Source organism: Panicum virgatum, chromosome 5N, assembly GCF_016808335.1.
Source record: "Panicum virgatum strain AP13 chromosome 5N, P.virgatum_v5, whole genome shotgun sequence".
NCBI classification, from domain to species: Eukaryota; Viridiplantae; Streptophyta; class Magnoliopsida; order Poales; family Poaceae; genus Panicum; species Panicum virgatum.
Genome location: NC_053149.1, coordinates 64,687,876 through 64,708,940, shown reverse-complemented (window position 1 = coordinate 64,708,940; position 21,065 = coordinate 64,687,876). Strand labels below are relative to the sequence as shown.

The following is a 21,065-nucleotide window of genomic DNA, read 5'->3' as shown; positions in this document are numbered from 1 at the left end:
TAATACTACAGTAAATATACTCTAATGATGAATTAATTAGGCTCATTAGATTCGTCTCATAGTTTATAGACAAGATCTGTAATTAGTTTTGTGATTAGTCTACATTTAATACTTCAAATATTGAAGATTCCTTTCCAAAAACACAAAAATATAAAATACAAAGTGATCTAAACACATCCTAAATATATTTTATATTTTTTCTCTATTTATTATTCATAAACTTAAATCTTTCCCATTACATGCTACTTGATTCAGTAATCGAGAGTGCTTGTCTGCTAGTATCCTATAGGTATGCACGATATATAGCTTGATATGCAAAATGACAGATATATTTATATTTATAACTAAAATATATTTTAATGGTACTAGTGAGTAATTTATAAACATGTATATGGGTATCTTAGGCTAATTTTTTTCGTAATGACAGTGCTGGGTAATTTTATTTATTTTATTTTTTCTCTGATTAACGTGGAAATTTCTTGGGGCTTGAGAGCAAACATAGAGGCTCTGTTTGTTGGCCAAATAATAAGATAATAGAATCTTTCTCATCATATGCTATTTGTTTCAGTAATCAAAAGTGCTTCTCTGCTGCTAGTATCCTATAGATATGCAATATGTAGCTTGATATGCAAAACGATGGAAGATTTATATTTATAAATAGAGATATATTTTAATGGCACTGGTGGGTAATTTATAAACATGTATGTGGATATTTTAGGGTAATTTTTTTCTAATGGTAGTGGTGGTAATTTTAATTTTTTATTTTTCTCCGATTAACGTGGGAATTTTTATATCTTAAAAGCGAACGTGGAAGTTTTGTTTATTGGTCAAATAATAAGATAATAGATAGCTCTTGTGTAAGAACTCGTTTGCGTTTTTTTCCTTCTTATATGAATGATCAGTTTGCATCGCTCCTCTTTATTTCAAAAATAAATATATGAATGAGCTGGCTCCTGCCGTATTTTTTAAAACCTTTTGTTCCCAAAAATACTGTATGCCAGGAGATTTGCCGAAGAAATAGGGCATACGGCCATACGGGGGTCACTACGAACGTGGCCCTCGACAACAACACCATCTACCCAATCGAGGGCTTTGAGATCTACAGACTACAGAAATCCATGTTTCAATTTTTCAGAATTGCCTGCACTTGCGTCCACTCCACACTGTGCTCCCGTGCAGCGCTGTACCGTGTCGAACGAAACAATCCAAAAAGGTGGCACTGGTTACTGCGGCAGCTGGAGACATACGTGCTCATCGTAGAACGCAGCGTTCAGAGCGCAGAGGAGAGTTCATACCAGTAGCTGCCTACTACGACGCACACGCACCAGCGCGTGTCCAGGTCCCTGCTCACGCCCACTGTGCGGCTCGCACGGCGCGACCAGAGACGTACTACTGCGCCGCTGCTGCGCCACCTGAGCCGAGCACGCTGCACGGCTCATGATGGCGGTGCCAGGTCCCGACGCCGTGCCCGTGCGGTGGTCACGCTCGGGAGGCCGGGACGGGGCAGCGGGGATCGCAGGCTCTCGCCATGCCTTCCTTGGACGCTTCGGCTGTCCGCGCCTGATCCGGCCAGGCCGCTGCGGCTGTGCCATGGACGTGTCTGAACCGGAGTGCTTCGGTATTCGTTTACAACCCTGAGTGCCTGCAAGTCCTTTTTGCCTCGGGCAGGAGCCGGGCGCTTTAATTTCAGGTGGTAGAGAGGAAGTAAATGGCATGGCAGTGGCAGGTACTCAACCCTGCACTGCTACGTGCGTGTACAAGCCATGCGCGATTGGCTGGTGCCCAGTGTGGGGATGCACCGCTGCACAAGAGCCAGAGCCAGGGGATGCAGACATGGCGATTTGGATGACGGCGGGGAGCGCAAGGACCGAAATGGGCTGCAGCGGCGGTGGTCCGTGGGCTACAAGGCCTACCGCGATACTCCCCTCTCAAGTTGGCCCATCCATAACGCTAGGCAAGATTGGCTGGTTGCCAGCACCGGAGGGGGCCATCTCTAGCTTGTTGCCCTCCTATTCGTCCACCGCCATCGTCGGCTTGTGGTTTGGAGCACATCCACCCCACCGGACTGGCGTCTTTCACTCGCGGTCTGAATCTCGTCATGCTCATGCACCGGCAGCTACTGGAGGAAGTGCGGTGGGTGTTGGGCCGGAGTCGCGCACGCGGTAGGCTACACCGTGGGCTGAACCCATCTAGTACACGTACGCCGTCAGCCCGTCACCGTGACCATCACCACCTCCAGCTCTCAGTCCAGGGCATACGGCATTTACATGGGAGGGAGGGGTGGCCAGCCCGGATACTAGAACTAGAACCCTGGAACAGGTCATATGGGCCTGTAACCCTGCTGCCCATGATGCAACAACCGCCATTCATGAGCACTTAACTCGTTTTCTCCAGGCACTATACGGCATTCAAGCCTTTAATCGCCAAGGCCTCAGCAGCTGAAATTTTAGGAACCGGATTTAAAGTGGTTGGCGCCACGTCACTGCGCCTTCACAACGCCTGCTGGACGCTGGCCCGGCTGCATACATTACTTCCTGCAGCGTATACATACACACACACAGGCGAGGCGTGCACCACCCAACGCTGTGCCTGTGCTGCTCGCCAGTGCTTGCAGCAGCGACACCCCCGAGCGTTCGCTGCAGCCATGGTTCGATCGAGACGGGCCATTTTCGGAATGGGTGGGGGAGTGAACCGACCGATGCCACTGAACGAATCGCTCTCCGATCGATGGGAACGCCACGAATCAATGCGACAATGCGCTCCGCCGATGCCTGCCCGATCCACCAGCGCCCAGCGGTGCTGTGACTCGACGCAAGTGATTCCGATCGTTCCCTGGGCAGGTATCCCATGGCCATGGACCGGCAAGTACAGCGGGTACCATGCCGGGCATGCAGTGCCAAATCGTTTGGCCAAGGACGGGGGCCCTTAACTCCGAGTGGCGCAGGCGCGGGAACATGAAGGCCATTGCTCATCTGTGCCGAGCCCAGCAGCACCGAGCTCGCAACGATCGCAATTGCAACGGCAGGGAGGGAAGGAGGGGCATTGAAGCGAAAGGGTTGGGTGCGCGCGCGGTTTTAATCGCCCGGCTGACACCGCTCCTCTCCCCCTTATAGCGGCACAACTGTCTCCAATTACTCGGGCATTTATACGGCTTAAAAGCGAGTTAATCCGCAATAGGCCTCCCCTTTCAATGACCCTAACCACCCAGCATCTCCCTTCTCGGCACTTCTGATTGGAGGGCTTCCTTCTCGCTGCCCTGGCGTTCGTTTGGCTCATCTGATGGAGAGCGAGTTCTTCGTCTTCACGCATTCTTGCAGGTGTGGTGAAGCTGGATCAGGAGGATTGAGAAATGTTGAGGCGTTTGGCAAGGGCAAACGATCAGGATTCAGGAAGTCACTCGTTTCTTCTTTGTTCTCAATTTCAGACCCAAGCAGGAGCTCACACTCTGCCCATCATCGAGTGGGTTACAGGTTGCGAATTATTTGGCAGTTTCACACACACCCAATTATATTTCTCACCAAGGAAGAGGGTGAAACTGGAAAAACCATGTCAAAGTTACCAAAAAAGCTGTAAAAGAAAACGTATTTTGGAGATAGTACAAGATGTTAAAAACAAGTATTTTGATCCAGAGGAGGTATTAGTGGGCGTGATTACATAAGCTAGTTTCGGAGGGCTTAAGGTGCCGCAGAGTCACATCATCCATCAACCAACAACTGTGCACCTGAGGAACATTGTTCCCGGCTCCACTGAACCTACTCCTACATAGGAGTATATTAGAGTTCTCAACGTTCTCAGTCCACACAGATAACATACTACAGACCCGATGGTTTGCTCCATTGGGCTTACTATATGGTACTACTACCAGTAACCTCACTTTCTCTGATTACTGCGAAACAGAGCCGGGTGCATACATATCAGGGAGGTCGGTCCATCAAGGGGACACCCACCCAAAGTGCAGCTCAGAGCACTTCATCCTTGCTGTCGGACATGACAGCGTATTATTACGTAAATCGGCAAAAGCATGGCCTTTGTGAAGCAAGTTTATGAGTTGAATGGTTCTAATCCGGTACTCTAATTTGTATTTGAGGCTAATTCCATGAAATTCAGCTAAGACCTATAAGTACCAGTGAACTGTACAAGATAAACCTCTCTGATTTACACCAAAGTTGGCCATTCCTCTGAATTATGATCATTATTGCGCCACAATGCACATGCTGACATGCATTTCATCAATCGCACTGCATGTCACTGCAACATAGCAATTACGCACAGTACTCTGACGTCTGAAGAAAGGTCGATGCGATAGGACAAGAGTGTAACTTCAATTAAAACAGAATAATGCTCATCGCAGGACAGGCTTGATGCACATGATTCTCGACAGAACAATAGCACAGCACATACTACTAAGAACGCGAAATTATTACCTAAGAATAATAAAGAAAACATGAAATTATTACCTAGACCGATCCCTTTGACAGCATGCCGCGCAAGAAACAGGTCTATGCAATAATTCCTTGGGTGATGGAAACAAACTCGATGGCGAATGGGAAATTAAGCTACGACCATGACGATGACGATGAAGACGTGAAGGCAAGAACTCGGCTCAGCAGCGTATCCGATCGACCAGCTCGGTCGCGCGTGCACGGTTTCACCGGCGCTGCCGCGGACGGCGCTGGTCGCCGTCGTTGAAGTCGAGCAGCACGGCGTTGTGGCACCGAGGGCACCTGGGATCCTCCCGGGACAGCATCACGTACATCATGCACCGGGGGCACCCGGCCAGGACCATGGTCGCCGCGCCGCCGCCAGGCGCGCCCGCGGCCGCTTCGGGGCTGCCCTCGGACGACACGCACGAGCTCGGCGGCGACGCGGTGGACGAGGACGAGGACGACACCCGGCGCGGCGACGTCGCGCTGCCGTTGCCGCTGTCGCCGCCCGGGCGAGCCGTCGTCGTGGTCGACGACGACGGCCCGCCCCTCGCCCTCGACAGGCCCAGTCTCAGGAACTCCAGCTTCGACGCCTTGCCGTTGTTCCTGCTCATCGTCACCGCCTCCGATCAGGTTCCGATCACTAGGAAAAACCGGTTACAACGATGTTAGCGTCACAACTTACAAATTTCATGCTACATTTGCCATGAACAACACGCATTACCTTGAAAAGAAGTCTGAATGATATAGGAGAGAGTGATCAGTACGATATGCTGGTGGATTGGAGCTCTCCACCTGGTTGTATATAGCTGTTTGCTAGGTGCGAGTGTTTGTCAAGCAGCTCTGATCCTTCTCTTATATAATGACGATGGTGGAGGGGTTGAGGAAGAGGAGCTGGTTTCCTTTAATACGGGGGTTTTACATTTTTACCATTATAACGAATGACACTCATCAGATTATCATCTTTATATTGGCACCTACAACTATACCAGCAGAGAGAAGTTTAACTTACAATTTTACCACTTTTGCACATGTGGCAAGCCACGCAGGCATGACACGCTGGCACCCAGTCAGCTCGCTGGTGTCAAATGTCCTTCCTACCCCTAACCTCCTCTCTCTCACTCCCTCTCCAACAGCTGGGTCACGCAGATCGTCTCACTGACAGGTGGACCCCACTCGTCAGATTCATCCCCCACGACACCGACCACGACACCATGGTGGCCGCCCTTGTGACGCGCGCGCTGCTGCCGTCCGCCCTCCCCTTCTCCCCAATCGCCTTGGTCGCCGCCCCTCGCCATGGCCTCGCGCGGACGCGCGCACGCCACCGCTCGCCGCCGTACGCCGCGGACGCACGCCACGAGGCCTTGCAGGGGCCCTGCGTGCGCGCCGTCCTCTGCCGGTGCGAGGAGGGCCGCCGTGGAGGGGCGGTTCCTCCGCGTGAGGCCGCCGTGCGCAGGCCGCCGCGGCCGCACGCTCGCCCCGCGGCCTGGCCGCCGCCATGGCCTGGCCGCCGCGCGCCGCCATGGCCGCCGTCACCGGCCGCCGCCATAGCCACGAGAGAGGGGCACCAGAGAGGGAGGAACGAGGGAGTACAAGCACGCCGAGCCGCCGCCGCCGCCGTGCTCGTGGGCCGCCCCGAGCCGCTGCAGACGCCGTGCGGGCCGTCCGCCGCGCCGCTCCTCGCACTGCCCGGCCGGCCTCCGCTCCGCCTCGCGAGTCGCTCTGCCGCAGCCGAGCGCCGCCGTGGCCCCTCCGCCGCCGGGAGGGAAAAGGCGCCATCGAGGAGGGCCGGAGGGGCGCGCCGGCGAGGAAGGTCTGAGGAGGGCCGGAGGGGCGCGCCGCGGGCCGAGGAGGCGAGGCCGGCGGAGCGGCCGCAAGTCGGGGAGGACGCGACACCATGGTGGCCGCCGAGCGCGAGGCCATCGCGCGCAGCTGACGGCCGCGCTCGCCATGGCCGCCGCCTTCGAGGTGTCTCCTACCATAGGTGGGAGATGAATCTGATGAGTGGGGTCCACTGCCAGTGAGACAATGTGTAGGACCAGATGTCAGAGAGGGAGAGAGAGAGGAGCAGGTCAGGGATACGAAGGACATTTGACACCAGCGAGCTGACTGGGTGCCAGCGTGTCATACCTGCGTGGCTTGCCACATGTGCAAAAGTGGTAAAATTGTAAGTTAAACTTCTCTCTGCTGGTATAGTTGTAGGTGCCAATCTAAAGATGATAATCTGATGAGTGTCATTCGTTATAATGGTAAAAATGTAAAACCCCCCTTTAATACAAGGCAGGCACATTTAAACTCCCCTCAATTCCCTCCAAGCCTAGCCTCTGGGTTCTGGACTTCTAGTGTTTTGGATGTTGCTCCGCCATGTGCCCATGTTTATCTTCTTGACTACTGTTTTTTTTTATTATGTCTCATCCGGGGATCAGGAGGGTTTTAGAAACAGCAAATCCTAGAACTTAACAAAATTTCTGCCTATCAGTCTGATCGACTACGATCATCGCTTATAACAATAGACGTCGGATCTAGTTTTTTATTTAGAAATGCATACGTTGTTAACTGAACTGAAACGATAGACTTGCTAACTGAATGATTAATTTAGGGGAAACACAGATTTTGTCAATTATCATTTGAAGTTTTGAACATAGATGTCGGACTTACATCAGTTTAGGTCTTCTTCTTTTTCTTCATTAATGTGTAGTGCCCAAAGACCAAACCAATAAAAAAAAAGGAAAGAAAAATATTGTGCTATCGAAATGGACACCTATTCGTAATGAATAACGTGAACGTGAGGAGATAAAGGTACATGAAAATTACACAAGAGTTTTGACCTAAATCCTGCTAATCATATGCTTTTCGTGAAGCTTCGTCGTAGTATTTTCTTTTAAGAAACCACGTGCAAGTATCCGCTGTAGATACAGAGGGCGCGCGCGCGCACTCTGTTTCTGAATCAGCACACAAGTGCACTAGCAGCTGAAGCCTGAAGGCAACCAGGACTGTTTTATTTGTCCAACCAAAAGGAACTAGCTCCAAACCAAAAGGGCTGTGTTTGGTTTGCCGTGAAAAAGTTTTCATAAAACTTTTCGGCTCTTTGACCACTAATTAGGGGTCTTAAATGAAGTCTAATTGCAAAATCACTCTACAGCTATGGTACTGTAGCAGTTACTGTAACTAATGAGATCTTTGACAGTATGATTAGAGGATGATTAGACGCGATTATTGTAGCATTACTATAGTCAATTATGGTGGAACTTGGCTCATTAGATTCGTCTCGAAAAGTTACACTCATCCGTGAAAAAGTTTCGCAAATAAACTTCGTTTAGTACTTCATACATGCATTCATCTTTTTATGAAAAAATTTCACGAGGTAATCCAAATCAGGGTTTTATTTACCGACCGGACCGGCCAAACCGCCGGGGTCCGGTACCGGTATACCGGTCCGGTTTGGCCGGAAACCGATCGGTACCGGTCGAATTCAAATTTGAATTCAAAAAACTCAGTTCAACCGGTTCGTACCGGTATACCGCCCGGTTAGACCGGTTTACCGGCCGATTTGAATTCAAATCCAAATTTAAAATCGCATGTGTAACCGGTTTGGAACGGTATACCGGCCGGTTTGACTGGTTTACCAAGTGGGCCTTAATGGGCCGTCTCATTTTTTTTCTTTTATTTTTGGTTTAACTTTAAATGCCCGAAAAGTATGTTAAACGAACGAATTTTTGAGAAAATTTGACACCATTAAATTCGTCGCACATTGAAGTATTTTTAGGATTTTTTTATTTTTTTGAATTCAAATTTGAATTTTAAATTTGTGCCGGTTTGATACCGGCCCAAACCGAAACCGGACCGGACCGGTTTGACCGGTAACCGGCTAAACCGGACCGGTTCCCACGGGTTTTGTAAACCCTGATCCAAACACGGCCTGGGATATCAAGATCTCACATCACACTCGCGGCTACTGTTAGCACAGCGTTCCTAGTTCCTCCTCCCATCCTACAAGGTTACAAGTACTGGACTACTGGAGCACTACATGATGTGTGCGGCAGTCCCGAATCCCGATCAAGCTAGCAAACAGCGGACGCAACGCCCAAATGAACGGAACGGGCCCGTGCCCCCGTTCCGTTCGCGCTCACGGCTCACTGCGGCCTAAACGGAGACTTCACATCCGTGACCGGGGCCCAGCGCCGTGTTCAGGCACATAAATGGCACTGACTCGCCACTCGCTCGCCACGATGCGAGCAGTAATCAGCCGGAAAAAAAAGACATAACCGCGTCATGTGCCGGCATTTACGCTTCGCCAGAGCCTTTTGAATCCGGAAGCGAGCCTGGATGGATGTGGGAAGGAAAGGAAAGGAAAGGAAAGGAAGAGGAGACGAGATGGAACCAGGGTTTCATTTACCGACTGGACCGGCCAAATCGTCGGGGTCCGGTACTGATATACCGGTCCGGTTTGGCCGGAAACCGGTCGGTACCGGTCGAATTCAAAAAAATCAGTTCAACCGGTTCGTACTGGTATACCGGCCGGTTAGACCGGTTTATCGGCCGGTTTGAATTCAAATTCAAATTTAAAATCGCATGTGTAACCGGTTTGGAACGGTATACCGACCGGTTTGACTGGTTTACCAAGTGGGCCTTAATGGGCAGTCTCATTTTTTTCCTTTTCTTTTTTGGTTTAACTTTAAATGCCCGAAAAGTAGATTAAACGAACGAATTTTTAAAAAAATTTGACACCATTAGATTCGTCGCACCTTGAAGTATTTTTAGAAATGTTTTATTTTTTGAATTCAAATTTGAATTTTGAATTTGGACCGGTTTGATACCGGCCCAAACCGGAACCGGACCAGACCCAAACCGGACCGGTTCCCACCGGTTTTCTAAACCCTGGATGGAACTGCACACGCATCACAAGTTCGGTGAGGGAGGCGAGATGGAGCTTCTGTGTGAGTCGACCGAAATCTGGGCGCGACATATTAACGGGCTTCACGAGCCTGTCCAGCCCATTAGTAATTGGGCCAACTTCATCACCAGGCGTCGGAGGACGCGAGAAGGATCCAGCAGTCTCGTTCTCGTCACCTCACTTGAGAATAAGAAGAAAAATAATGCTCTCGATTAAAAAAAACAAGGAAAAGAGGGTGAGAAAGAGGAAAAGAAGGAGAGGTGCCCAGGTGGTGGGGGGCGTCGTCGGGAGGACGAGGAAGTAGTGGCCTGGGCGTGCCGGCGCGCGGGAGGTTGGGGGTGGCGATGGAGAAGGGCGCGGGCACGCGGCGGCGGCGGCTGGTGGAGAGGGGATCGGACCGCCTCGCCTTCATCACCGGCCAGACGCGCAGCCTATCCTGCGACCCGATTCCAGGTAACGCCGACAGAAAAGCATCCGCCAATCCTCAAATCGCCTTTTGCCCACGGCTCTTGATACAAACTCCTATCGAGTTTCAACCCAGATTTAGTTAGCCCAGGTAGTTTAGGGTATTTCAATTTGTCCGTATAGGAACTTGCGCGCCTATGCGGATTGCAAGCACCTGCGGACTGGGTTGCAGACAGTACATACCTACCCTGCAGAGATCTCGGATTCGTTTTTGAATTCTCGGATGATGCGTGGTAGCTGCCTTAGTTATGATATTTGGAAGCGGTAGCAGCCTTAATTATTTTGATCCTGGCAATATACTGTGCGTCTCCTAGGGTTACTGGAGGAGGTAATTCGTGGCTTGGAAGGTCGACAGCAGGATTTCGTAGAATTTCCAAAACCCCACTTAAAATAAGCGACATTGGCACTCAACTCCCTGAAATCAATATTGTTTATTTGCTGTTTGACAAATCCATAACTAAATTTATTTGCACTTTGTAGCCGGTTTTAGTATGTCTGCTTGTTCGATGCCGTGTTTGTTAACATCCTGGGCCACCAATTTTCTGAAGCAAGTTGTCAATCCATTGTTATTGGCCGGGTGCCATGCTGTTAGAGCATCTCCAAGAGCTCTTCTATCTATGAGTAGCTAAAAGTCTAATTTAGCTATTATGTAAAACAAAATAGCTAGCAAAAAAATTATGCAATCCAACAGTTTATCTAAAACCAAGCACGAGCACAACTCTCTTCCTCCTCTGCCTCCCGGCGCCAGGGTCAAAATTGGCCGGCCGCTAGTTTGACCGGTCGATTCCTCGCCGGCGGCGAGGTTCCGGCAAGGGAGAAGAGGCCGGCGAGCATCCTTGGCATGAGGGGAACCCATTCCGCGTCCAGGCCGCCTCTACGCGCCGCCGCCCTTCTCCACCGCCCGCCTCGTCGACCACCTCCAGGCCGCGCTCGCCGACGCGCTCGTCGCCTACTACCCCGTCGCCGGCCGCTTCGCCACGTAGCAGCACCCCAGCAGCGGCGTCTGCTCGGAGCAGCACCCCAGCACCGCACTCGCCAACCCAGGCCGCCCAACGACCACCGCACGGCCCGGCGGCCAGTGCCCCTGAGTTCCTCCCCGCCCCTCACCCCTCCGCGGCACGGGCCGGCGTGGATCCGGCGGGCCTGCCCGTAGTGCAGCCGGCAGCAGCTCCGCGTGGGAGATAGAGCCGCGGCCCGCGGTAGCTGCGCCGCACACAAGAGGAGGAGGAGCAACAGAGCTGGACCCGTGCGGGCGCAGGAGCTGCCAGGGAACGGTGGTAGCTGCGCCGCGCACGCGAGGAGGAGCAACAGAGCTGCTTTGGAGCGCGGCCACGGGTGGGCGGCGGCGGCGCACACGGACGCGGACATCCGGGCGCGCGTGGCGGCGTGGACGGCCAATCCCGTCGTCTACACGCTGCGCTACTTCGACCCCAGCGGCGTGATGATGGAGAGCTCGCCGCGGTTCGACATGTACGGCTGCGACTTCGGGTGGGGGATGACGCTAGCGGTGCGCAGCAGCAGGGCCAACAAGTTCGACGGCAAGGCGTTGCTGTACCCGGGGAGGGAGGGCGGCGGCAGCGTCGACGCGGAGCTCGTGCTGACGCCGGAGCACATGCACGGTGCGAGCACGTGGGGAAGAGAGGACAGCGGGATGGAGGGAGCGTGGGGGGTGGGATAGCGGACGGATGGGGGAGGCAAATTTTCCCAGTGTGGAGGATGATTTACATGACAAGATACAATAGAGAGTATGATACATATACTGTTGGATCCAGTTTTTGGGTGAGTTTCTATTTTTTTAGATAACCAAACCAGGATACAAGAGCTGTTGGAGATGCTCTTAGAAGGGTTATTGCACGGCAAGAAGCTAGTTCATCATACCATGAAGAAAACTGAAACAGAGCACCGTTGGGACATTGTTCCTAGCCCTAGGCCGATAGCAGTACAAGAGCAGTATGCTGGTATTGTACTTAGGTATAGAACAGAAATGTATATTTATATGGCTAAAAACCTTTGTGAGAAAATTATAGAATTGTGCAAAAGTGTATTTTGTTTAATATATTGCTGAATAGCTTGAAAATTCATATCTATTCATGTTAGCTCATAGTCGAATTGGGATGCACATTCCTTCTTGTCTACAATATTCACCTGGGTTGGTCAAGGTTGTGTCATCTCAGCAAGTGACAACTATCTTCCATAAGCTACCTGTAACCCGTTTTGACACAGAATCATACATGATTTATCAGTTATATCAGTGCAGGTCTTTCGTGAGTGTCAACACTTGGTAGTTATCAGTTTATTGAGCAACTCTCTGGGTATTACCAGTCACATATATTGATGCTAAACATGTAGTCATCCTTGACCCATTATGTCACTTCCATTTTATGATTTCCCTTTACTGTAGCATCTCTATCGGAGCACAATTCATCACCTATATTTCTATGTATCCATGATGCAGTTGCTTGGTAAAGGGCCTTAAAATTTAGCCTAGATAATCTAAGGACCGGGCCCTAAAAGGGCTAGGCTCTAATCTTATACAATTTTGAGCTAAAAACATGAAGGGCCATGTTGGATTGTGAAGAAACCACTAGGGCCATGATCCATTACCACTTGCTCACTTGCTCTAAACTTTCATTGTGTATCATGTTCTTAAGTGTTGAGATTTGGTCATATCATATGATGTCCTCCTGAACCAGCTATGTAACCATGAATGTTTGACCATAATTAGTTGTTTTCCTGCAGGTTCACCAAGTTCATATGAGACTGCTTCAACTCATCAGTCTGAACAGCAGCAGACTGAAGGTGATTTTGGTGGTGAGAAGTTCAGCGATAGAACACAGTTGCAAAAGTCTGTACCTAGAGTTAGTATTCGCCAAGAAACCAGGGCTAGAACCTTAAGCTATGACAACCTGGTGCCTGAACTCAAGCGAGCTGATGCCCCCCAAGAAATCAAGGCTAGAACCATGAGTTATGAAGATGAACTGTTCCACAAATTTAAGACAGGCAGTGCAAGTGCAGTCCCTGAAAGTCAGCCAGTAAATGAGACCCCATTGCGTAGGCCTGATCAGGGAACCCTCGGTAAGAAGACTATCCATGACGAAGCACCAAGCGTCCAACCTAGGAGAGAGTTGGAAATGAAATCCAGAGCTGCGCCTCCAAGTCAGTCGAACCAAGCAGACGATGCAGGTTGGTCTGTGGAAACCCTGAAGGAACTCATGAATTTCACACCACAGGAGATTACCAAAGCCATATCAGCGACAGAGAGTAACCGTTTTTTAGCATCTATCGCCATTGCTTTTCTTGTTGTTCTGTCAAGCTGGGGCCTAGATATTGGCGGCGCCATCACCAGAGTACTAGTTGGTACGAGGCCACTTCTATTTCTCATCATCACAAACATTACCATCGTGATTACACAGTTGATGGAGAACAAGGAGCCCAATGCGAGGGGCAGACCTGTTGGCCCCAATCTGGGTTCTGCTGACAGCTTAGGGCAAATGCTGGAGATCGGGTTGCTGCTACAGAAAGCCCTAGGTGCTCTGCTGATTGATTGTAGTGTTTGCGCTGTTATTATGATCTGTTTTCTTGGATTCTGAGGGAGCCTAGACAGAAATTTCGCAGAAACCTTTGTAAATTTTTTATTCCTTGTGTACCGCACTGATGTGCCTACCATGCTTCAATTTTGTAGGATCTCTTTTTGGCTGAGTTTTAATTTATGTAATCCAGTTTTCTGAGCATCTGTAGTTAATTAGAGGTTACTGGAACCAGGGATACAGATTGAACAATTTGGCTGATCTTATGTGTTGATTATTACCGACAAACGATCACTTTACAGATCATTTTTACAAACAAAGAAGAGAGTAGTATCTGTGTGGTTAGTCTATGTTCCTTGTGCTTCAAGCGCGAGCTCTGCTGCTGCACGGTTTGCACGCCTATCCTCCTAGTTTGTGGAGCATAATGGATGAATAGATGACGGTGCCAAATAAACTTGTGCTTCCTGTGGCGGTGGGTTCAAGACAAAACATCATCGTCAAGCCTGACGATGACAAAGAAGATTGGGGGAGTTTGTGAGGTTGGTTGAGCGTACGGCGGTGGGGATTGGAGACAAAATAGAAGCACGGAGGTTGGGCACTGACAAGTGTCGCCGGCTTGTTAATCACGGCCCTATTTGGTTTGCGCTAGTTTTGTAGCGCGCTAGTGAATAGTGACACTTTGACCGCTAATTACGATGTTAAATAAAGCTAGTTTACAAAAGCAACTCTAGAACTCCCGCGCTAATGACCCTGAAGAATCTAATGAGGTCTTTGACCGTGTGATTAGAGAATAGTTATTGTAGTATCACTATAACAAATCATCGATTAATTACCGTTATTAAATTCGTCGCGAAAAATTACACATATCCCTAAAAAAAATTTACAAATAAATTTTATTTAGTATATCATACATGCAAGATTCTCTTTACCAAAACATACGCGCTAGAATTCTTGCCGATCCAAAGGCCCACGTGGCGTTCGAGTCCTGCAGATCCCGCCGCCCGTTTCGTCGCCGTCGACCGAGCCACCGAGAGGTCCAGGCACAAGTGACACATGTCAGCCAGCCGCATATGCACTGCAAACAACCTTTGGTATGAACGCCACCCAGAGTCCCAGACAACAACTGTACAAGTTATCCAGTCCAACTTCGACACCACCATATGAAGTCACCATTAAACAGCGACACCTGCGTTGGTCTGATCCAACTAAACCAGACACGACGTCTCCACGTCAGACTTGACAGATGTTTAAACCCTAGTTCTAGTGTAGTAGTACTACGAGTAAGCCTAAACCATGTGCTAACAGCCGACTGGAAATCTTTGCCTCTGTTTCTTGCGAGTACTGGACGCATCCACAGCAATGCAGAGATCCATTGGCCGCCTCAGCCTAATTTTTGAAAGCACCTTAGCCTAATTTAAGATAACTAGCATTAACATTAAGTATATGTACATGGTCATGGACTAGCGGAGCGCGTCGCCGTCGGCGTCGGCAGCGGCGATCGGGTCTACGGGGTGGTGATGTCGTGGATGCTCTTGCGCTTGGAGTCGCGGCTGGCGGGGTTGAGCTGCCGGTTGTAGTACTTCTGCGCGTGGCTGGCCACCTGCGTCGGCGTCCGCGTCCGCACCGCGAACCGCGAGATGTTGCGCCAGTCCCCGCGCCCGTACTTCTGCAGCCCCCGAAGAAACAGCCTGTGCACGCAACGGACGGCGTGAATTTCTGCAAGTACAAGGGAAAGGAAAAAAACAACAAGGCGGCGACGTGTGGCTGGCGAGCGGGACCCACGCGCCAGCTGGGAGGAACTCCTTGGCTGGCGATGCGGGAAGGCGTCGAGACCCCGACCGGACTCGAGAGGCCTCCAGAATAACCCTAGATCAATTCAATGGGAACTGGAAAGTACCTGTGTTCTTCCTCGCTCCAGGGTATCCCTTGACGCCGGTTCTCGCGGCGTGGCCGGGTGGGACCGGCGCGGCGGGCGGGGGCGCGCTCCTCGCCGCCGCCGCCGTCGTCCCAGGAGATGGGCACGTCGACCGCGCCGCGCTCGATGAGGTCGACGTCGGCGACGAGGGCCTCGTAGTGCTCCCAGGCCTCCCGCGGCGTGCGGCCGGGGAGCTGCGCCGCGACGAGCGCCCACCGGTCGGGCGCGTGCTCGGGCCACACCACCAGCGCGCCCTCGAACACCTTGTCCTCCGCCTTGCTCCACGGCCGCGCCGCCGGCGCCGGCGGCCCCGCCGCGCGGACGCAGTGGTGGTGGAAATCCATGGCGCGCGCCGGCTAGATCGACGCGATCGCTCGCTGCGCTGCGTTGCGCGCTCGTGGTGGACGGACGGTGGGCGGCGCCGTGTGCCGTTGGTGTTTGTTGCGCGTGGGAACGGAATTTATAAAGATTCCGGGTGGGGTGAACACGTACACGGGACCTGGGGAGGGAAGGGAATCATCGGATCAATCCCGCGACGGCCGCGGGGGGAGGAGGATGGCTGGATGGGATGGTGGGGTTGGGTTTGTTGGGTGGGGTCGCGCGCACGTTTTGGGCGGGCGGGCGTGCGTGCGGACGCGTGGGCGCTGGTGCGCGCCCCGGCGCGGCCACGGCGGTGTACTGGTGGGAACAGGCGTCGGGCGGGTACGGTGGGGGGCTGGGGGCGCGGCTCGCTGGCTTCTCGGTTTCTTTTGTTTTCCCGTTGGTTTCGCCGTTTGTTTGTTTTCGCGTCCACGGTTCTGCTGCGCGGAAAGTTTTTTGGTCTTGTGCCAGTCAGTCAAGATGCTCCTTGCTCGTTGTTCTGTGCTTGGTCGCTAACCTCGTACAGAGCAGGAGCGTTCGTCTGTCCCAAGAACATTTGCTCGGCCCATGGGCCGACCTCAGGGCCTAGTAATAGGTGTGCGCCCTCAAAAAGAAAATCCCCAACGGGGGTGGCCCGCCTGGCCGAAAGCGTATGCGCCACTCTCACGGATTAGACCTCCTCCAACGGAGTACGATATCGCCGGCCTCAGATGAAGTGGCGGAGAGAGAATGTGTAAATTTAACTCAACCAGCTGCTATTTCGTCGGTAGCTATAAGCATATCAAATGACTTGCTAAGTACTGTAGTGATGACTTACCATCCTTTAAAAACCGTTCATCGCAAAATCAACAGTTAGATTTAGTTAATCAGCACATGTGCTACAGTATTAAGCAGTACTTGTACTACAGCCGCCCAAGCTCCAGCACAGCAGTGCAGATCAAAGCGACATTTCCAGGATCAATGGTTCGTTTCTTCGTTCAGCGACGTTATGCGACGCAGCAGGCGCGATCTCTTCTTGTGAAAGGGAAATACGCGTCGCAACTAGTATAGGATTTGATGCGAACCTTGATCACAGCGCTAGGGGATTGAGCACGCGGGTCAAAGTGTGCGGGGAGCAACGAATTTTCTGTCACGAGTAATCCCATCTGCCACACGCTTTTGGAACGGGACACTAGAATGTGATCATGTGCAGTGAATCTGTGATGCCTGACGTCACGACCATCAAGTACAATAACTGTACCAGTAGCGCCGTCTTGGGCCGCTTGATTGGGTATTTGGGCACTTTGGGCGTGCCGCATGCTTTGCTTTTCCCTTGTGCCGTGCACCGCTGGTTCGTGGTGGAGCATTGCATGTCATGGAATCCCCATAGTGATATTTTTTTGTCGTGTTTTGTACGAGTTTTCATAAAATTGTAGTTTCCACCAAATATGTTCCTTACTACTATACTATTTTTTTTTACAAAAAGAAGTACTCTCTCCGTCCGGAAATGATCTACACATGAAGGTTTTCGCAAATACCAAGGGACAACAGTTAATACATGAATAAGACAATAGATGCTATGGAATTTGAAGAGACACCCAATACACTACTACTCATGTAAAGAACAATTTAGAACGACTTTAAAACACTCTAAAACACTCATATACGTAGACCATTTCCGGACGGAGGGGGTAGTAGTGTAGAGAGGAGCGGGCGTTTGGATTGGATTGACTGGATCCTCTGGCGTCAGCAAAACGGTGGGAACAGTGGAGACACCTGGACCGCGTGAGTGCGCGCGCGACGGCAAGCCGTGGGCCTTGCGGACCCAATAAATTATGGACAATAAGATTACACGGCCCAAGAATCCTGGCAACCCGCCCAGCAAGAGTTGGCAACACCAATCCACACATCTTCCTGACTTTTCCTCATAAAAAAAATCCAAACATCCACCTCCTCTTTACCCTCGAGCATGTGGAGACTGCCCATCAAACCCTCCAAAACAAAGCTAGCTGTCAGCTGAGAAGCACGACGCAGTTCACGCACGAGGCAAACCAGAACATGCGCTGTACGTGCTGGCAAGAGGGCAAGAGCAGTGAGCCCGTGACGCGAATGCCAGCGGGTGGTGAAGTGTACGGGGGGGGGGGGGGGGGGGGGGGGGGGCGACCAGGAACGTTCAACGGCTAGTCAACGCGAAAGCGCCATCCATGACCATGATCCACCCAGCGACGGCTGCCTACTCTTTTTTGTGCACGTTAATCTGGTGCCGCGCTGCGAGCGGGCTCTGTCGCAGTCTGGCCGGCCGCATCATTTAATTTTAACCCGCCGGCGAAAATTCCAGGGCTCCAAGCAGGCGGCTCGAGCTTGTTGAACTTGGAAGGGAGCCACGGCATGCAATGTATATGCACGGACCCATCGACATCGATCATGCCTTACTGGTGGTTTTCCTCTGGAACACACTGGACTCAAGCTCTGCTACTGCTACATCCATCTCGTTGATGTTCCATATCTGCAAATGATAAATGGGATGGAAATTGAAACAACAACAACAACAACAACTTGGAGCGTGTTTCCTTGGAGACGACACACGACAGACATGCAATGCAAGATTCTGGATCGCTGAATAGCAATGTTTCCCATCAACTTGTCATGTTATAGTTATCTACTCTTTGGTCTCGAGTTGGAGGAACCAAAACGAATTTCTCTGGAATTGCATGCGGTCAACAAACTGTGTTTACAAGGGTTTGCACGAAGCATATCTGGTAAATCAGAAATCTCTACTAGTTTGTACTAATCTACACGGCTCTTAGCCTTGTTCATACATCAATGGTAAATTGAACCATCAGCTACACATAACATCTAACCACGCTCCAGGTTAATTTAGGTTTGGAGTATGTTGTTTAAGACTTTCGTTTGGGAAAGTGAGTAGTCTTATTAGTTGCTCGCGTGCGTGCGTGCATGCCGTGTTGCGCTCACGCGCGCACAGGTCGTGCCAGAGCTTTACGGCTAGTCTCCAGGCCAGTATAAAAGGGCATCCAAAATGGCCGCGTCGTCGCCGTATGGATCGTCGTCGTCGGCACCTCTCTCTGCCAGCTGCTGCTGTTGCTGTTGCGTGGAGCTGCCGGAGCCATCGTCATCTTCCGGCGGCGACGCGGCGGCTGCCGTGGATGGCCCTGCAGGATCCTCGCCAGCGGCGCCTGCCGCGGCGGCGGCGAGTGGCCGCCTGTCAAACTGCCTCAGGGTTCCAGATTTGGTGTAGAGTCGACACAGGCTGAACTCGCTCCTCAACTGCAGCATATAGTACAGCATGCATGTTCAAAAATTCCTTAATCTAAAAAAAGTAACTTCAAAAACTATAGTACTGTATATGCTCTTCCATACAGACAAGTTCAGAAAGAATCGAAAGCTAAGATCGTGATTATTTTTTTTGAAAGATTCTGAATCGTGATTAGATTCCCATTTATTTCCGACAAGGCGAGAACCACGTCGATCGAGTATACTATCATGAAACCTATAGCTATAGGCTATACCGCTATAGCTACAAGCAGCAAGTGGCTTTTGGACACTTATCCGGCGCAAAAAACGACATGCACCATCGATCAAGTTGCCCTGCCGCCTATGCAATTCCCTTTATGTGGAGTGGAGATCGACATGACGTCGGCGATGCGTAGCCTCTTGTTGCGTTTAGCTATCAGGTACTGCCAATGTGTACAAAGACAAAGAAAGCAACACCCATTGATCATTTGATTTGAGCGCCACCGTACCTGCGGAGGAGGTGCGGCGGCGCGGGCGCTAGAAGACGACCCATCGGCCCCGGCGGCGGCGGCGGCGTCGGGGGCGGCGTCGTAGTGCTGGAGCGCCCTGTACTCGTTCATCTTATACTTTGTCTTGGCCCCCGACGGCGCTCGGCCGCGGTAGAACACCATGGTCTTCTTCACCCCGATGGCGCGGCGGTCGGCGGAGGAGTAGACGACCCCGGGCGTGCCCGCGGCCTTCCAGTACCCCGACGGCGTCGTCCGGCTGGGCCGCCCGCCCCGCGCCTCCCGCTCCTGCCGCGGGCAGAAGTAGAACCACGGCTCCCCCGCCCCGGCGCCGCCGCACAGCATCTCGTGAATATCTGCATGCCACACAGCACACCGGCCGCGCGGTTAGCGCAATGCGCCGCCGCGTCGATCGGGGAATCGATCAATCAATCAATATGCACAGTGGTTAGCTACGCCGTTGCACCTGGGAGCTGCCACGGGTCGACGGAGTAGACGTCGACGACGGGGATGACGCGCTCGATGTCGTCGCGGAGGCTGTCGAGCTTGTTGCGCAGGTAGAAGCATATCAGCTCCTCCTCCGTCGGGTAGAAGCGGTACCCCGGGGGAAGGCCGGCGGCGGCCATGCCGGTAGATCGGCGCGCACGAGGACCAGCAGGCCGGCAGCTCGCTGGCCACCTGTGCCGCCGCCGCTCGGGCCGGAGCTGCCGGTGGAGGGGAGGCTCGGAGAGGCTGTGCTGCCGGGAGCGAAGAATGCATATGCTCTCCAAGAGCCGCGTGTGGTTGTATATACTGGTGGTGAGGTGTGGAAGCGTGTGGCGACGTATATATTGGGAAGCACGGGGTGGTTCATGGTTGACGAGGATGACGCAGCGGCTGAGCTGCCGCTTGCTCGGGCGGCGAAATTTCTCATGGCGTGGCGGGAGTGCGGGACGGGCTGGTGCCCGGTGGAAATTGGAAAACCAGGAGCGAGAGAGAGAGAGAGAGAGAGAGCGAGCGCGAGAGAGAGCGCTTTAGCAGGGACGACTAGGTCAGCTGAATATTTTAACTTTTTTTCATCTTTACCTGTAGATGAATGAAACAAAAGTATATTTGAAAATAGGTTAAGCATATTTATTTAGAAAGGTATATTTAAATATATTAAAAATAGGAGAGCACTCTATTTTTAATTATGTAACGTTCAAATTTATTTCAAACTAATTATGAGAGACTATTTTGGTAGGCCACTTAGTCCTAACTCCGTATTTTAGATAATCTTTTGCTCTCTTTTTAACATAGCGTAGCTACAACCAATATCCGAGATGAATTACAAACCACACGGTGAAACTAATTTATCTGGCTTCATCCGCTCTGAAGAGGCGGAGGAGCCCGACTCTACAGCACTACTACAAAATCATTCATTTGTCCCGGTTCCTAACTAGTTTTAGTCCCAGTTTTTCAACCGGGATTTCCTAACCGGGACAAATGCTCCTACCCTTTTGTCCCGACGGGTATGGAACCGGAAACCATGTAATTTTTAAAATAAAAAAATCTCAGCTTCCGCCCCCCGCTCCCACCGCCTCCCCCTCCCCCCTCTCGTCGCTGACACCTGCAGGTTCTAGTTCTTGAGCTTCAATTCCACCCCGGCTACAGAGATGCAATCAAATCAAGAGCAACATACAACCAAAGGATTCACATCAACATGAGTTCAATTTGATTCATTATACAATAATTGATTCACAACACATGAATTCGATTTGATTC

At 51.5% G+C, this 21,065-nt stretch overlaps 4 protein-coding genes across 4 annotated transcripts; 1 reads left to right on the top strand and 3 right to left on the bottom strand.

Annotated features, from left to right (window-relative positions):
• Positions 1-4,303: 4,303 nt before the first annotated feature.
• Positions 4,304-5,322, bottom strand: LOC120673983 (protein GL2-INTERACTING REPRESSOR 1-like). The gene is made up of 2 exons (XM_039955047.1): positions 5,149-5,322; positions 4,304-5,067 (listed from the first exon to the last, which is right to left on the bottom strand). Exon 2 carries the CDS (start codon positions 5,036-5,038, stop codon positions 4,649-4,651), a length of 390 nt encoding a protein of 129 aa, XP_039810981.1. The 5' UTR covers positions 5,039-5,067; positions 5,149-5,322; the 3' UTR covers positions 4,304-4,648.
• A 4,212-nt stretch (positions 5,323-9,534) lies between these two features.
• LOC120674183 lies at positions 9,535-13,611 on the top strand. Its single transcript, XM_039955325.1, has 2 exons — positions 9,535-9,771; positions 12,523-13,611. Exons 1-2 carry the CDS (start codon positions 9,663-9,665, stop codon positions 13,371-13,373), a joined length of 960 nt encoding a protein of 319 aa, XP_039811259.1. The 5' UTR covers positions 9,535-9,662; the 3' UTR covers positions 13,374-13,611.
• An 814-nt stretch (positions 13,612-14,425) lies between these two features.
• Positions 14,426-15,726, bottom strand: LOC120676627 (transcription factor DIVARICATA-like). Its single transcript, XM_039957941.1, has 2 exons — positions 15,208-15,726; positions 14,426-14,998 (listed from the first exon to the last, which is right to left on the bottom strand). Exons 1-2 carry the CDS (start codon positions 15,567-15,569, stop codon positions 14,815-14,817), a joined length of 546 nt encoding a protein of 181 aa, XP_039813875.1. The 5' UTR covers positions 15,570-15,726; the 3' UTR covers positions 14,426-14,814.
• Positions 15,727-18,241: 2,515 nt separating this feature from the next.
• On the bottom strand, positions 18,242-20,260 carry LOC120676626 (NAC domain-containing protein 90-like). Its single transcript, XM_039957940.1, has 3 exons — positions 19,789-20,260; positions 19,326-19,678; positions 18,242-18,849 (listed from the first exon to the last, which is right to left on the bottom strand). Exons 1-3 carry the CDS (start codon positions 19,946-19,948, stop codon positions 18,568-18,570), a joined length of 795 nt encoding a protein of 264 aa, XP_039813874.1. The 5' UTR covers positions 19,949-20,260; the 3' UTR covers positions 18,242-18,567.
• Positions 20,261-21,065: the final 805 nt, after the last annotated feature.